General features: G+C 48.6%; 1 protein-coding gene across 5 annotated transcripts in view; it reads right to left on the bottom strand.

Annotated features, from left to right (window-relative positions):
- IRAK2 (interleukin 1 receptor associated kinase 2) overlaps positions 1 to 17,179 on the bottom strand; it is a 60,949-nt gene that overhangs the window by 41,389 nt on the left and 2,381 nt on the right. For 3 of the 5 annotated variants that reach the window (XM_061197261.1, XM_061197262.1, XM_061197263.1), the window contains exons 1-2: positions 16,167 to 16,321; positions 7,263 to 7,445 (exon numbers count right to left, since the gene is read on the bottom strand). In XM_061197261.1, the coding sequence (XP_061053244.1) occupies positions 7,263 to 7,445; positions 16,167 to 16,260 (277 nt within the window). In that variant the 5' untranslated portion in view covers positions 16,261 to 16,321. Of the gene's footprint in view, positions 1 to 7,262; positions 7,446 to 9,171; positions 9,252 to 16,166; positions 16,322 to 17,179 lie in introns of those variants that run through there. The other 2 variants (XM_061197264.1, XM_061197265.1) reach the window with 2 other exon arrangements.

The raw sequence follows: 17,179 nt of genomic DNA, 5'->3' as shown, positions 1-17,179 counted from the left end.
TGGTTTCGAGCCTCCATGCTCAGAGTTAGAGCCATCAGACCCCTGCCATCGGCAGGCTCAGGTCCCCTGCCTGCCTCAGTGGCGTTTAATCAGCTCAGGAGCTCAGCCGTGATGACAGCCGACCTGCCTCTGGCTAGAAGCCATAGCTCTGATACATCGGCCTCTGCCTTGATTCCAGCTCCTGAGACCCGCAGATGCCAGCACCTAGACCCTGGAGCCTGGCTCACAGCCCTCTCCCTAAATAAGCCTGGTGGTCGGGAAAAGTCCCCCTCAGGAGTAGGACTCTCATGTTTTAAGCCCCAGGGTGATGGTTGGCCCTAGGCCCCAGGGTCAGACTCTCCTGACGTTGAATGCTGACCTGGCCATGCAAATGCTGCCCCTGATCCCCCAGACTCTCTATAATGAGGCTCCCCTGGGATGCCCAGCAATTGCACCATGGCCACCATTTTACCAGAGCAGTGATTCCCACAGTGTATTGGTTCCACGGGAATATTAATAAGTATCAAATGAAAAGAGGGCTCTGTGGTCAAATGTAAATGGAAAACACTGACCTAAATAGATTTCTTTGCTCTAGAACTTATCAGAGCCTTAAAACGTTGGGTGTGCATTGTGACTCTCCAAAGGTAGGGGGCACTGATAAAGCATACAGATTTCCCAAGGTTAGTTATTCATGAACCCTTTAGTTGCACGGGGTAACTTGCTGGAGCACATGTCTGGGGCATGTGATTTGGGAAATGCTACTCTGCACCATGACTCGCCCTGCGGACGTCCTATGCACAGAGTACTTTCCCCATCACAAAAAAACATTTTTCAATCAGGACACAAAGGCAGCATTCCTCTTCCTGTCCTGACCCAGAGACTGGGGCTTCATCCAAGACCCAGCTCTTCCCTGTGGGCTCAGAAGAGCCTGGAGATGTGAAGACATCCATGGAAGACCACTTTATGACTGGTCTTTGCCAAAAGTCGGGAGGTTAAAGTGGAGAGGGGAGGGTAAGAAAGGGCAAGTAAACGATGCTTCACCTTACAAAGTGAAGCATCAAGAGGCACTGCCTAGGGCTAATGGAAAAATAATTACATATGTAATGATATTCATTAAAAGTTAGAAAAACGACCTACAGACCCATAGGGGAGCTAAAGGGGGAGAGGAGGTATGTAGAGCCAAATCCTCGTCTAGGAAGTTAATGGATAATATATAAATTGATATATATGAAAAGAACGGGAGAAGCACATTATTTAGAGATGGTACAGATGTGGTACAGAATAGCCATTCCCCTTGTCTTCCTACATTCTAGAAGTTTTAGCTAGACATATGGCTGCTAAAAACCACATTTTTTAGCTACTGCCAGACTCCCTTTGCAGCTAATTGTGGTCAAGTGACTAGGTTCTAGCTAATAGAACTTAGTGAAGTGATAAAGCACATCTTCCAGATTGTACCCTTAGAAGGAAAGAAAATCCCCTCCCCTTCCTGCTGCCCGGAATGTGGAAAAGAGAGGAACAGCAGGAGCGAGTATCTCAAACCACAAGATGGAAGCCACATGCACAGGGCAGCAGAATAAGGTAGAAAAAAAGCTTGAATCCCTGACACTGTGGGTCCACCCTATCAGCTTTGGGTTGCCGACACACACACTACTAGTGGAAAGAAACCCTCTTTTAGTTTAACCTATTGTTGTTTTGGCCTTTCTTACTGGAGCCAAATCAATATAATAATGCTCCAGGTGGCAAGGACCCAGATATTGCAGACTGGAAAGCTGATTACTGTTCTTATACCAAAGCAAAACCGTCACCTGTGCCCCTCGGAAGGCAGTCCATGTGCTAAGAGCACCTGTAACTCTAAGGGGAGAAGTTGAAAATGTTCTGAAGGTTGGTGTATGTTGCTTCTCTTTTAGGGACCTCCAACAAAGGGAGAAGAACTCCACTGGGGCCAGACCATGTTCAAGCAAGGATGAAAAGGAAGACTCTTGGCCTGTAGTGGACAATCCAAGTTGACGAAGAACTCCCCTGTCAGGGGCCTGAAGGGTCCGCCCCAGCAGGAGGTGATACCATGGCCCCAACCTTTCTAATCCCCACTCCACCTTTCTCAGTCCACTGATGAACTTCAGGAGGGGCTCTCTGCCAGACACAGAGCCCAGAAACAAGAGTCAAAATAAGAGTGCTTCCATCCCATCCAAGCTATTGTTTCAGGTGGCCTCGAGGGAGGCTCCAGGTATGCACCTTCAATTAGGAGGAGAGGGGGGCAGGCCGAGCACACAGGCCACCAAGTGAAAGAACAAACCTTTCAGGGTTAAGAACTAAGCTACCTAGGCTAGATCATCAGCTGTGGTTATCACACAGAGAACTGATGAGAAGCCAAGAGACCAGAAGCTTCCAGCATTTTGAGAGACCTGTGCGGCCAAAGAAGCCACAGTCCTGGTGTGACAAAAGCCGGCCATTATTTGATACCACAGCTCCTCCCAGGCGCCCAAACCCCTCCCACAGCAGGAAGTGGGCTGTGAAAGCCGTGCAGCCCACCCATAAGGGCAGCCTCTCCAGTTCCCACTTCCGCTGAGGCCACAGGCATGCTCCCCCAATGCCTACCCCACCCCCCAAGACAGAGCCAGAAGTCAGAGAACCAGGTGCTGGATCAGCGGTTCTTAAACTTTTATCTGCACCTGAATATCCTGGAGGGAGACTCAGGACCCCACCCCCGGAGTTTCTGAATCGGCAGCTGAGGTAAGGCCTGAGAACCTGCATTTCTAACAAGTTCCCAGGGGATGCTGATGCTTAGAAGTCTAGGGAACACACTTTGAGGATCACTGGTCAACTGAGAAGAACAAGGGGCGGCCAGATGGACCAAACAGAGGACTCACTCCCCTTGCCAGAAGATACTCCAAGGGTGCATATGGATATTTGGGTGGCCCAAAGCAGAGGGCTGCAGGAAGACAGCGGTCCCTCCAGTATGTATCCCCTCCTCTTCTAGAGTAACAGATGCTTTAGCGGTGCACACAGGCTCCCAGCTACAGATTCCATTTCCCAGCCTCCCCTGCAACTAGGCGTGATCATGTGGCCAGTCCTGGCCAACGGCCTGGGAAGGGAGGTTATGTTGCAGCTTCCAGGGGACCATGCCCTTCTTGTAGGCTGGAAGGCACGTGTGGAGGCACAGAGTAGCCATCTCAGGTATGAGCTGGCAGCCAGCTGTCCCAGACGGCAGAGCAATGAAAACGAAAGAAACTGGTCCTTGACACTGGGCAGCTGCCCTATGAGCCCTGGGCAGCTTGGACTGTCACAGGAGAGAGAAATAAACGTCTGTCTCATTTAAGTCACTATAGCCTACCCTTAGTAACAGCAATGAACCTGGGATGCTATAACAGCAATGAACCTGGGATGCTAATACAGGAAGCCACCAAGAAACAGCTAAAAGAGTAAGATGGTTGACACTGGCAAGCAGATTTGCCAGAAGAAGGAATGGTAAGCCTTCTGCACTAATTTATTCTAATTCTTATAACATTTAATGTTTGACAATTGAACAATAATGGTCTTGGCAATTAAGGCTGAGAAGATACCAAGGAACAGAGACCCACACACCCAGCTCTCTACACAATGGGGCCAGCAGCCCCACAGGACATGATTTCAACAGACTGGACACACATGCGGCCCCCAGGGAACCCCACACTCCACCTTTCGGTTCACGTACAACCTACGGAAGGCCTCTGCTAAATGCAAATATATTACCTGGAGTCATAAGTCTCTGAGGACAACACTTTGTCTCTGGGACTTCTGGTATCTGGTTTTCAAGCTCTGTTTTATTCAAACTTATTCTTAAAGCTCTCTAAGAAGTGGTGGGCAGAAGTCAGGTTCTCAAACTGCTGGGGGCTACTGAGCAAGTTCATAAACAATCTTCAGCAAGTAAATGCAAAATAAGGTTTAACTAATGTTACAATTAGGGAAGGGAAAACTGACCGGTTGGAATAACAGAAACTTAATATGCTTCACACATGCCCTCTATATTCACTTCCAAAAAGTGACCAAGATTTATGGCACTTTTTCTCCCAAATGAAAAAAAAACAAAAAACAAACAAACAAAAAACCCAAGATACAGAAAGGGGAAGTGTCTTGCCTGAGGACTGAAGGCAATAGTGACAACACAACCCAACTCCCAAAACAAAAGTGGATGTGGAGACAGGCTTGAACCTCTCTTCCTCAGGCAATTTTAATCAGCAAGGCTAAGCAGCAGAGAAAAGAGGATTGGGGAACACCGGTGGACTCTCACAGCCCTGAGAGGTCAGAAGAGGTTGGAACCGGAAAACAGGGAACTGAGTAAAGTTCTAAGAAGTAAGAAGAAAGGATGACAGACAAATATCACTGTTTCCTGGAAGCCCAAACACCGAGTGCAGTGAAGTTCCCGTGAGAGAAGCTAAGAATGAGGGCTCTGATCCAAACGCGCCTGGGTGTAACCAGACCTGTGCCCTTGGGGGAGGCTCTGAGCCGTTCCTGACCTCCGTGTCCTCAGGGGGAGAAGGGGCTCCTTAGATCGTCCACCTCGAGGGGCTGCTGGGAGGAGCCACGCTCAGCGCCTGGTGCCTCAAAAGTGCCCAGTCAGTGTCAGCTTCAAACAGAGTGTCACGCTGCAATGAGTGTGTTTCTTTGAATCTGGCACTATGTTGTGTGCTGACCTCAAATCGTTAAGAATATTTTCGAGATTAGTCAACAGCCAGATTCTGACGTCAGTGGCAAGTTGGTGTGTCCAGTGAGAGGCCTGTGTCTCAATCCCCAGTACGTCTCCGCCCACAGGCCTCGGGACACCCCTGCAGCATCCCGGTGCCCTGCAGAGACAAAACCGGCGTCCCCCTCCCCAAAGTGGCCTGAGCAGGAGGCCTGGTCCCTCCATGCTGACTGTACCTGACCCAGGGGCTTTCCCGCTCCCCCTCTGCAGCCCCCCCTCTCCACACCTACCTCTCTCCCTCTCTCCCTCTCTCTCTCTCTCTCTCTGGCATCCTTGGGTGCGCATGAATTTCCTCACCTCTTTTTGAACCCATTAAGAGTTTATCACTGGACTTCCCTGGTGGCGCAGTGGTTAAGAATCCGCCTGCCAATGCAGGGGACACGGGTTCGAGCCCTGGTCCGGGAAGATCCCACATGCCGCGGAGCAACTAAGCCCGTGCGCCACAACTACTGAGCCTGCGCTCTAGAACCTGCGCGCCACAACTACTGAGCCCACAAGCCACAACTACTGAAGCCCATGCGCCTAGAGCCCGTGCTCTGCAACAAGAGAAGCCACCGCAACGAGAAGCCCGCGCATCACAACAAAGAGTAGCCCCCGCTCACCACAACCAGAGGAAGCCTGTGCGCAGCAACGAAGACCCAATGCAACCAAAAATAAAATAAATTAAAAATAAATTTAAAAAAAAAAAGAGTTTATCACTAATTCTCTCAAAACATGAGAAGTATGTGAAGGCACATCTACTCAATAATCAGTTCTACCACGTGCCAGGTTCTGGGGATGCAGACAAGCCAGAGAGGGGTCTGCAAGCAGCTACACAGGATAGGCAGTGGTCGCACCAACCAACCAATGTGGCATGGGTCTGAGCAGGTCTCCACCTGTAAGGCCACCCTGGTGTCTCCTGATTTATCTCTGAGCGTGGAGGTCTCTAAGCCCCCACTCCTCCTCCTGGAAGCCCTCCCTGATTTAGTCAGGCAGGTGCTGAACTGAGGTCTGTTGGTTCAGCCAGGTTATTCCCAGCTCAGGAACCCCAGCCAGGACAGCTCCAGGGCCCACAGGGTCTTCCACAGGCCTCTGGGGCTCTGAATGCCCTGCTCTCTACCTCCTACACCAGCTCTACGCTAGTTCCTGCAACACCCCAGGCCTTTGCACAAGGGCCTTTGTCCCCTCTCCCCTGGGCTTTCTTACTCCAGCTCTTCACGTGGCTGTCTTCTTTCCATTCCTCCAACTTCATCTCCTCAGACTGGCCTTCCATGACAACCGTGTTCTAGAAGGCTCCCCTACCTTGTCACTCCATCTCATTATTTTTACTTGTTTTCCTGTCTACTGACTGTCTCCTCATGACTATGCTCTCCACGAGGGCAGAGGACCTATCGCTTTGCCCACCTGTATTCCAGGACCTCGGACAGCACCAGGCACTGGCCAGGGGCTCAGTGAGTACCTGTGAGAAGTCTGGCTCACTGTCCCACACTGAAGGGGTCTCTTTGGGGACATGGCGGGGGGCCCAGGTGGAGATAATCAGACCCCTCATCCCCCTGCCTCTGCTGAGCACTGGCTGAACACCAGGCCCTTGACCTGTTCTATTTCTTCAATTTCACAGACACCCTGCAAGGTAGGGAGGTATTATTTATTACCTGCTAAATACATTCCCACCATGGTTGTATTCTCCTGTAGGAGGACAATTTGGTAATACTGGTATTGATATCAATCAAAACTTAAAATACACAAACCTTCAGCCCAGCCATTCCAATATTGGAAAGTCATCCCACGCGAGATTCATATGTGTGCAAACGGGGTGCACATCCCAACACTGTACACAAGAGGCAACTGATAGAAGCAACCTGAACACCTATCAATAAATCATGGTACATCTGTCAAAGGAATACAATGCGGCTGTTGAAAGAATGTCTCAATATGAAACAATCTGCAAGATCGGCTGCTAGGTGAAAATAAAGGGGACCGCCAAGTGCATGGTATTCTCTCTACTATCTGTATTAAAAAGTGTTGTAGACACATACATACATTTGCCTAGAAAATCTCTAGGAAGGTAGATAAGAAATTGTGACTAGTGGTTACTTCTTGGGATGCCAAATTGGGAAACAGGATGAGGACGTAAATAATTTTTACTGTAGACTTTCTTGAATTTTTATGTTATAGCTATTTTTAAATTTCTATTTATTTATTTTCGGAACAGAGAACAAAAATTTTAAAGGTGCAAAAAGACTGCCAATAAAGTCTCTCTCCAACACCTGGTTCCCTGGTCACCCAATTCCTCTCCCCAGGGGTGACCACCGTTACTAATTTCTTACTTGGATGGTAAACTCTTTCATTCAAATTTTTTTAAGATTAAGAAAGGTTTTCTAGTTTTATTTATTTATTTATTTTTACATTTTGGCCGTGCCGAGCAGCATGCGGGATCTTAGTTCCCCGACCAGGGATCAAACCCATGCCCCCTGCAGTGGAAGTGCGGAGTCTTAACCACTGGACCGCCAGGGAAACCCCAAGAAAGGTTTTAAGGTGAGAGGGCACAGCCCACGCTGGCTGCGAGGGGGCCTTGGTAACTCACAGTTGAGGATGATCTGGGCGGCGCGGTAGAGCTCTAGATGGCACAGGAGGTCCAGCAGCTGCTGGACGGTGGCCTGCCGCATGCTCCACCACCACAGCAGCTCGCGCGTGATGCTCACGCCCTGCGCCCGCTCCATGGACTTGATCTTCCGCAGCTGGGTCAGGTCTGTGATCACATAGGAGGCTGGAAGGCAAGAAAGAAGGGATGCTTAGAGCCAGAAGGGCAGCCCCTCCACCAGAGGGTCACCATGCTGGCCCAGCTCTGTCCACCACAAAGCCACCTGGCCCCATCCTACCTGAAACTCCACCAGGATATGGGGTCCACAGGCGGCCCAAGTCATTCAGTGCCCGCGGGGACCAGCACACTCACACTTGAAGGTAAATGTCAACTTGGTTGCCACACAAGACTTAGGAGAAAGACCAGTGGACGAGAGGGCCAGGGGCCTTGAGGTTTAGCTGCTTATTTGCTACGTGCAAGTCACTTCCCCAGTGGCATGGGAGCCTCGGTTTCCTCAACTGTAATAGAGAACTTCCTTTCCAAACAGAAGCCCCGTGTAGGCAGAGAGTTTTCTCTGTTCCGTTCACTGTTAGATCCTCAGAACAGAGAAGAGTGCCTGGCACAGAGTGGGGGCAGGGCCAGGACCAAAGTGAGGCAGGGGAGGCACCCAAGGGGCAAATTTTAAGGAGGTGCTCATTCTCAGGGCTGGTCCTGCACCTGCAGCAGCCAGAGAGTAGATGCCTCCTATCATTTTGCCTTGGGCATCTCATTCTCCTCATCTCTAAGTCCCAGCCCTGGCAGGGGGAACTGAATGAATGAATGAATGAGTGAATGAATGAATCCACAGCCCACCATCCTCACAGAACTGCTAGAAGGAGCAAGAGAGCTATGGATCTAAAAGCACTTTGCCAACTCTGAAGCACTGTACAATTTGCAGGGGGCTACTGTCCGCAATACTAAAACTAATGCATTCCTTCTTTTCATTTTTTATTATAAAATGGTTGCTTATTAAAAAAAACTTGGAAAAATGCAGGGAAAAAAAGCTAATAAATTACACAGCATCCCACTAGGGTACTTTCCCTTTCCAAAAGTCGCCCCACCACACGCACAGGTGTGCTTCTGGATGCAGTTACTGCCAGGCTGTAAGTAAGACTGTGCATCCAGGCCTTATTTACTAACATTATACCATAAGCATTTTCCAAGTTGGTACAAGCTCTTCATACATGGAATTTTTGAACGGTCACATAGTATTCTGCTGAGTTTCCTGAAGTGAGGGAGGCATTTTTTATTCCCCTAAACCAGAACTAAAATAATCGGACTTCAGTCCCAGGATTTCAGAAATCATGGAGCAGATATCTACGTGAACATCAAGTCATACATTCATTCAACAAAATATTATTGAGCTCCAGGCCTGTGACAAGCTCTAGAGATACAGTGGTGAGTCAACCAGAAGCCCAAGGAGCTTTTCTGTTTGAAAAATACAAACATAAGTGAACTGAGTGGGGAAGAGGAAGACAAGAGACCACGCCTACGTAATGAAGGGGCTCGAAGGCCAGGCTACAGTTTGAACCTGACCCTAAGAGCCACGGACACCAGGACACCATGGAAGACCTCAGAGCCAGGGAGGGACGCGGTCATATTCTACAGTCCCTGTCCCTCTGGAGGAATGGGGAAGGTTGTGACAGCCTCCCACAGAGAGAAAGCCTCTGGGAGAAGTGCCCTGCTAGGGATGGAAAGTTTTTGAGTTGTAACTTTAGTCACTGGAAACCCCAGGCCAGATTCCTGGTCCATGGGAAGTGATGTCAGCAGGGTCAGGGGCTGCCTCCAACAGCAGAGAGAAAAGCATAGAGGGAAGAGGAAGGAACCCCTTCCCCCAGCCCTCCCTGCACACGAGCTCTGTTCGTGGGCTTACCTCCCACTCTCCGAGGCAGCGTGATGTCATGGGAAGAACAGAAGCCCAGGGCCGCCCCTGGGGCTCCATTGCGGCAGCAGAAGCCAAGCCCAGTCCTCACGTCCGTGGGCTGCACTTTCCTCACAGGCAACGCAGGAGGAAGAAGAATTAAACCCAGAGGTGCCTTGCAATGTGGACGTTGTAGCTCCGTGAAAGTGGCATCTCTTATGGTGTTGACCTGTCAGCATTTAACAAGACCCTTGAAACAGGGTCAAGACAAGATAGAGTTCTCAGGCATGAGTCACTGTCGAGCGCCCTGCTGAGTTCATGGCTCTTTGCCCAACACACACCAGTAATACCTGGTCGTTACGGAACATTTGGAAAATGGGAGAAAATCAAAGCCCCCGTGATCATCCCACTTGGAAGACCCCAAGAAAAGCACCGGTCATACTCTTGCTTCTAATCTTCCAGACTTTCCTATTAGATATAAAAATACATGCTTATGTCAGCAGGATGGTACAGTGGTGGGTTCAGAGCCCAGACTCTGGATTCTGAGTCCTGGGTTCAAATCTTCTCTCTGCTACTTACTTCCCACATGCTTGGGGAAGGCCCTTCACTTCTTGCCGTGCCTCAGTTTCCTCATTTGCAAGTGAGGAAAACAACAGCACCTGCCTCAGAGGTTGTTGTGAGGATTAGATTAGTTATATGTATAGAATAATATGTACGTGATATAAATGTTCACTGCAGCTGTTAAGCCATCTACACTCTATGAAAACCTGCTTTTATCCCCAATGGTTAACACTACGTGGCGACCATCCCTCCTGGTCTGACTTCCTGAATCCTGCAGGATGCAGTAGACAACCTTGGCCATCTTCAAAGCCCTCTGGAGCAGAAACGGCACAGCCCCCTGAAGTGATCCGCCCTCACCCTCGAGTGAAACGCCCTTTGTCCGGACTAACCAGACTCTTTCCTGGTTGAGGGAAGGGGAAAGTGTCTTGTCCCTTAAGCCTCTCAGCAACTCATCCTCATTTTACAGATGAGGAAACTAAAGGCTCAGAGAGAGGCAGTCACTCGCCCCAAGCACATAGCTGGGCAGGGACAAAGCGGGCCTGTGCACAAAGGCTGGCACGTGCATGAGACAGCAAGATGGAGAGTCGTCCAACAGAGGAAGCCCTGCCCCAGGGTCCCTCGGAATACACCTGGGGTGAGTGAAGCTGTGAGAAGCCTGGTTTCCCCCAAGGGCAAAAGTGAACGCAGCCACAATCATAGGAAAATGAGCAGGAGGCAGCCACATTATCTGCCAAAATTGTCAAATCCAAAGAGCGTGCATATTTGTGGCTGTGTGGTTTTCTGAATCACTTTATGGATTTTTCCACCTCCACTCCCCAGTATCACAATCAGCCCCAAGGGATGATCTCTTCTAAAATGATGCACATTATCTGTAATAGTCAAAAATTAGAATGTCATTTTAAAAAAAAGAATAAATTGTGGAATATGCAGTAGGATTTTTCAACCTCAAAAAAAAAAAAAAAAAAAAAGACTCGCAGAAACCGAGACTCTTTAGGACTGGAAGGACAGTCACAGTCGCTTACTGTGCGGAACAGAAAACCATGGAGTGCTGTGACTTGCCAAGGAGCTGCTACCTGGGGGGCACGGCTGGCTCCCAGCCCAGTGACCTCTGACCCAGCACGGAGAGCTGGCCAAGCATGGGCTCCGAGCCATCCCGTGTCCCCACCGTTCTCACATCCTTCAGCCCATCATTCATTCAAGTGGCACTGAGTGTCTGCCCACTGGCCGGGCACTGCCCCAGACACTGGGAATACAGGAGCAAACTAGATGGGTGATGTCCCTGCCCTCATGGCGCCGACATTCTACAGGGAGAGACAGACATAAACCAATAAGGAACAAGGTCAAAGCATGTTAAGAGGAATGAAGAAAATAAAACACGTTGATAAGATAAAGAAGAAAGGGGGACAGGGTCGGCCTCTCAAACAAGGTGACATATGAACTGAGAAATGAAAGACTATGGCCCCCAAAGATGTCAGTGTCCTAAACCCCAAAACCTGTGAATATGGTACCTTACATGACAAAAGGGACTTTGCAGATGGCATTAAGTTAAAGATTTTGAGATGAGATTATCCTTGATTATCTGACTGAGCCCAGGGGTCCTTATCAGAGGAAGGCAGGGGTGTCCGATTCAGAGAAGATCATGACAGAAGCAGAGGTCAGAGAAAGAGATTTGAAGATGCTACCCCGTTGTCTTTGAAAGTGGAGGAGGGGCCACAGGCCAAGGGATGCAGGCAGCCTCTAGAAGCCAGTGAAGGCAAGGAAATGGATTCTCCCCTAGAGCCTCCAGAAGGACAGCTGCCCTGCCAACGCCTTGATTTTAGGACTTCTGACCTCCAGAACTGTAACACAATAATGGCTGTTTTTAAACTATCAAATTTGTGGTAATTTGTTACCGCAGCAAGAGGAAACTAACAGAGACTAGAAAGCTAGCCATGTGGAGGACAGGGCGAAGAATGTCCCAGACAGAGGAAACAGCAAGTACAAAGGCCCTGAGTCTGGACCAAGGAGGCCAGTGTGGCTGGAGCAGGGTGGGCATGAGAGGGTGTTGGAGGAGAGGAGGTCAAAAGTCACTGGCGCTCAGACTGTGCCAGACCGGGCAGGCCTGGTGAGGAATTTGGATTATAACCTAAATCACAGTGGGCAGCTCCTGAGGACCTTGAGCAATTCTGGTGTCTCCAAGCCCTAAGGAGTCAGAGGTATTCTCCTCAGAGGATGTACAAATGCACATGAAGAGATGCCCAACATCATTAGTCATTATAGAAATGCTAATCAAAACCAGAGCAAGAGGCACTTCCTTGGTGGTCCAGTGGTAAAGAATCCGCCTTCCAATGCAGGGGACACAGGTTTGATCCCTGGTCGGGGAACTAAGATCCCACATGCCGCAGGGCAGCTAAGCCCGCGTGCCACAACTACAGAGCCCACACGCCCTGCAGCCTGTGTGCCACAACTGGAGAGAGAAAACTTGCATGCCACAACTAGAGAGAAGCCCGAGTGCCACAGCGAAGAGCCCGCACGCCACAACGAAAAGATCCTGCTTGCCTCAACGAAGAACCTGTGTGCCTGCATCTAAGACCTGACGCAACCTAAATAAATAAATAAATAAATAAATAAACACAGCAAGAAACCACTTCTCACCTGCTCAGATGGCTACAAACTCAGAAAGACAGACGATGACAAGTGTTGGGGGGAGGGGACGTGGAGAAATTGGGACCCTCACACATTGCTGGTGGGAATGTAAAATGGTACTCGCATTTCCAAAAACAGTCTGACACTTCCTCAAAATGTTAAACATAGAGTTACCCTATGACTCAGTAATTCCCCTCCTAGGTATCTACCCAAGGGAAATGAAAACATAAAGGCACACAAAGACGTAAACAAATTGTACACAGGAGCGTTATCCATAATAGCCAAAAAGTGGAAAGAACCCAAATGTCCATCAAATGACAGAAGAATAAATAAAATGCAGTACATCCATACGATGGAATGTTATTCAAGAATAAATAAAAAGAAATTGGGACTTTCCTGGTGGTCCAGTGGGAAAGAATCTGCCTTGCAATGCAGGGGACGCAGGTTCGACCCCCGGTCAGGGAACTAAGATTCCCACATGCCTCGGGGCAACTAAGCCGGTGCACCACAACTACTGAGCTCGCGCGCCTCAACTAGAGAGCCTGCTTGCCGCAAAACTACACAGCCCACGCGCCCTGGAGCCTGCGCGCCACAACTAGAGAAGAGAAAATCCCGCACACCACAGCTAGAGAGGAGCCCGTGTGCCGCAACGAAAGATCCCACGTGCCACAACTAAGACCCGACGCAGCCAAAAAATAAATAAAATAAATAATAAATAAATCTTAAAAAAAAAAGAAATTAAGCACTGATACACGCTATGACATGGATGTACCTTGGAAACATGCTAAATAAGTCAGTCACAAAGGACTACATATTGTATGATTTATTCCATTTATATGAAATGTCCAGAATAGGCAATGCCTAAAGCTGGGGGGAAATGGGAGATGTGTGTGAGAGTGCTGGGGGAGACAGCTGAGGGGTACAGGGCTTCTTTCTGGGGTAACGAAAATGTTCTAAGATTGATTTGGAGACGGATGCACAACTCTGCATATACTAGATGCCACTGAATTGTACACTTTAAATGGGTGAATTGCATGGTAGGTGAATTATACCTTAATCAAGCTGTTTTTTAAAAAAAGTCATACACAGAGAACAGACTAGTGGTTGCCAAGGGGGAGGGGGTGTGGGGGAGGGATGGATTGGGAGTTTGGGATTAGCAGATTCAAACTAATATATATATTGACAGAATGGATAAACAACAAGGTCCTACTGTATAGCACAGGGAACTATATTCAATATCCTGTGATAAACCATAATGGAAAAGAATTTTTAAAAAGAACGTGTGTGTGTGTATATATATATATATATATATGTATGTATGTATAACTGAATCACTTTGCTGTACAGCAGAAATTAACACATTGTAAATCAACTACACTTTAATTTTTAAAATTTTAGTAAAAAAAAAAGAAAGCCATAGGTGTGCCTTCTAAAATAGCAACAATATCCCAGAAACAGAAGTTGTTGTGGCCTTCACAATTGAGGCCAACATGGAAAACATTAGAGAGAGTCTCTTACACAAAGTGTTTGTCCACTGCCCAGGAAACAGTCGAAGTAGTTAAATCACAGATCATCTGAGCAAAGGGACACAGTGCAGTCTAGAAAATCAGATGGTGACAGACATTCTCAGAGGTGCCCTGACTTGTTACCAGGGACAGCCTCTGTGGGGAGGCTGAGGAGCAGGGAGGGGAAAGATATTTACTTTCCCCTCTGTCCCAGGGGCGTGATTTACACCATTTAACCTAGTACATCTGTTATTTTTTTCCACAAAAAAGTTAATAAAAATACACACTGAAAGTAAAAGCCTAAATCCATGTTGCTAAAGAATATTGCCTGGCAAGAAAAAATAATTGTGATATAGTTTAAGTGAAAAAAGCAGGCTAGTAGAATGTACAAAATGATACGATTTTTGGAAAATGTATATACATAAATAAATATGGTTAGTAAAAAAGACTAGAAGGCATAAGACACCCAGCACTCTGCTGGCACATAGTGAGAAGCCAATACATGTTAGCGGCTGCTGTTGTTATTATTACTATTGGCATCCAAATGGTAAGAATGGTATCCCTTATGGGGATATATATACACATATAGCTGATTCACTTTCTTGTACAGCAGAAACTAACACAACATTGTAAAGCATTTATACTCCAATAAAGATGTGGAAAAAAAAAAAAAGAATGGTATCCTTAGGCTTCCCTGGTGGCACAGTGGTTAAGAATCTGCCTACCAATTCAAGGGACACAGGTTCGAGCCCTGGCCCGGGAAGATCCCACATGCCACGGAGCAACTAAGCCCATGAGCCACAACTACTGAGCCTGCGCTCTAGAGCCCGCAAGCCACAACTACTGAGCCCACGTCCCACAACTACGGAAGCCCGCGCACCTACAGCCCATGCTCCGCAACAAGAGAAGCCTCCGCAATGAGAAGCCCGCGCACCGCAACTAAGAGTAGCTCCTGCTCGCCGCAACTAGAGAAAGCCCGCGCGCAGCAACAAAGACCCAACATAGCCAAAAATTAATTAATTAATTAATTAATTAAAAAAAAAATACTCCCTCCAAATTAAAAAAAAAAAAAAGAATGGTATCCCTGAGTGGTGGAGTTTGAGCTACTCTTTATTTCCCACAGTATTTTGCAATAAGTGTATTATTTTTGTGACTGGTTTAAAACAGGATTTCTGAACCTCAGCACTACTGACACTTTAGGCTGGATAGTTCTTTGTGGAGGGGGCTGTTCTGTGCATTGCAGGACGTTTGGCAGCATCCCTGGCCTCTACTCACTACATCCCCCAAGTTACGACAACCAAAAATGTCTCCAGACATCGGCAAATGTTCCCTAAGGGGGCAACATCGCCCCTGGTTGAGAACTACTAGGTTAAAATATATATTATTTCCTCAAACTGGATGGATAAAAACATACATGTTCATTTTATTATTATTCTTTCCACTGTACATAAATATTATATTCCCTTTGTATGAATGGTATATATCATAATCTCAATTTTAAAGAAAATATAGATATTACTTTAAAAATAAAGTGGCACCAGTCACATTGACTTAAAACATGAACCTGAGAATAATGGTTAACACTTCCTTAATACTTACAAGAACCTCTGACACATAGGTGTCAAGTGCTTTTTATACAATTTCATTCCTCATAACCACCTCCAGTTTACAGATTAAGAAACTGAGACTCAGAGAGATTAAGCAACTTGCTCAAAGTCACCAGCTGGATGTGGTGGAGCCTGGAAGGCGCCTGAGGACCACACGCGCAGCCTCCCCCAGGATGCCAAGCCCTCAGCCAATCACCAGGCACAAACAAACAAAATACACCAAGGAGTTACGATGTCCTGGCGGGGCCAGCCGCTGGGGTTCAGAGCCCAGTACGCCACTTAGCAACGCCATACCCTGGCCCCCCAAAGTAACTCTACCTTTAAAGCCGTTTCGTCGTCTGTAAGATGGGGTAAGAGAAATAGGCACTTTACAGGCCGTCGTGGGAATTAAATGAGATAATCGGTGTCAGGTGCTTACATCAGGGCCGGGCACACAGTAAGCACTAGTCACTGCTGAGAGCGATCATTTTCGGCTTTACTGTAACAGCGAAGTCGAGCCAGTCATTAGTTAGCGACAGACTGAGTAACAGCAGAAATCGTCCGAGATCACCTAACACCTTCCAAATGACCACAGAGAGGGGGCAGCGCCTGCCCGAGGGCACACAGCGAGGCCCGGGTCCAGGATGGCAGCACAGAGAGCCCCTAGAATCAGGACCCGCGTAAACAGGCGGGGAGGGGGTTTAGCGGGGTCGCAGGGGTGCCCACTCACCGAACTGCATCCAGTCCCACTCGCTCAGCGCGTCCATGTTGCGGCACAGGTCGTCCAGCACCCAGGAGGGCAGCTGGTAGATGTAGCAGGACATGGCCGGGCTCCGAGGGCCGGCGGGCAGGCGGCGCGGACAACTGAGTCCTACGCGGCAGGACTTGGCTTCTCTACCGGCTGGCTGGTGGGTCCACCCAGCGCGGGCCGCCCGGGAAGTGGGCGGGGCTGGGCTTGGGCTCGACTGCCCCCCAGCGGCCACCGGGGGCGCGACGCCTCCCGGCCCGCTGGACCAGCTGCGAAACCAAGAGGGTCAGAGCCGCCGGGAGGGGAAACAGGCCCAGAGGAGCGAGGGAACACGTGCAAGGCCACACGGGAATTCAGCGGCAGTCCCCAGAGACCTTCTGACTTCACCTCCAGGGCTTTTGGCCCTCTGCCACATACGATTCCTTCAAGAGCTAGTCTATTAATTACCTGCTATATGTGGGGCAATGTTCGAGGTGCTGGAGATGCATAAGTGGAGAAAACTTACCAAAGTCCTTGTTTTCATGGGACTTACAATCTAGGCGGGGGTGGGAGTGGGGGAGGAAACGAGCAACAAATAATAACAGTACTGAATAGATAAGTTACATGAAATGCTAAAAGGTCAAAGTGCTATGGCAGGGGGTGGGGGAAGGAAAGAAAAACAGGAATGAGTTCAGAGCGAGCAGGGGGAGGACTGTATTAAACAGGGTAGTCAGGATAGACTGTGATTTTTTTTTTATAAATTTTATTTATTATTATTTTTTTTTGGCTGCATTGGGTCTTCGTTGCTGCACGCGGGCTTTCTCTAGCTGCTACGATCAGGGGCTACTCTTCATTGCAGTGCGTGGGCTTCTCACTGGGGTGGCTTCTCTTGGTGCAGAGCACGGGCTCTAGGCCAGCGGGCTCAGTACTTGTGGCTCACGGGCTTAGTTGCTCCGCGGCATGTGGGATCTTCCCGGACCAGGGCTCGAATCCATGTCCCCTGCATTGGCGGGCGG

The sequence above is a fragment of the Eubalaena glacialis genome, chromosome 7, assembly GCF_028564815.1.
Source record: "Eubalaena glacialis isolate mEubGla1 chromosome 7, mEubGla1.1.hap2.+ XY, whole genome shotgun sequence".
Taxonomy (NCBI): Eukaryota; Metazoa; Chordata; class Mammalia; order Artiodactyla; family Balaenidae; genus Eubalaena; species Eubalaena glacialis.
Note: the sequence above shows the minus strand (reverse complement) of the source record. Positions and strands in the feature narration are given on the sequence as shown.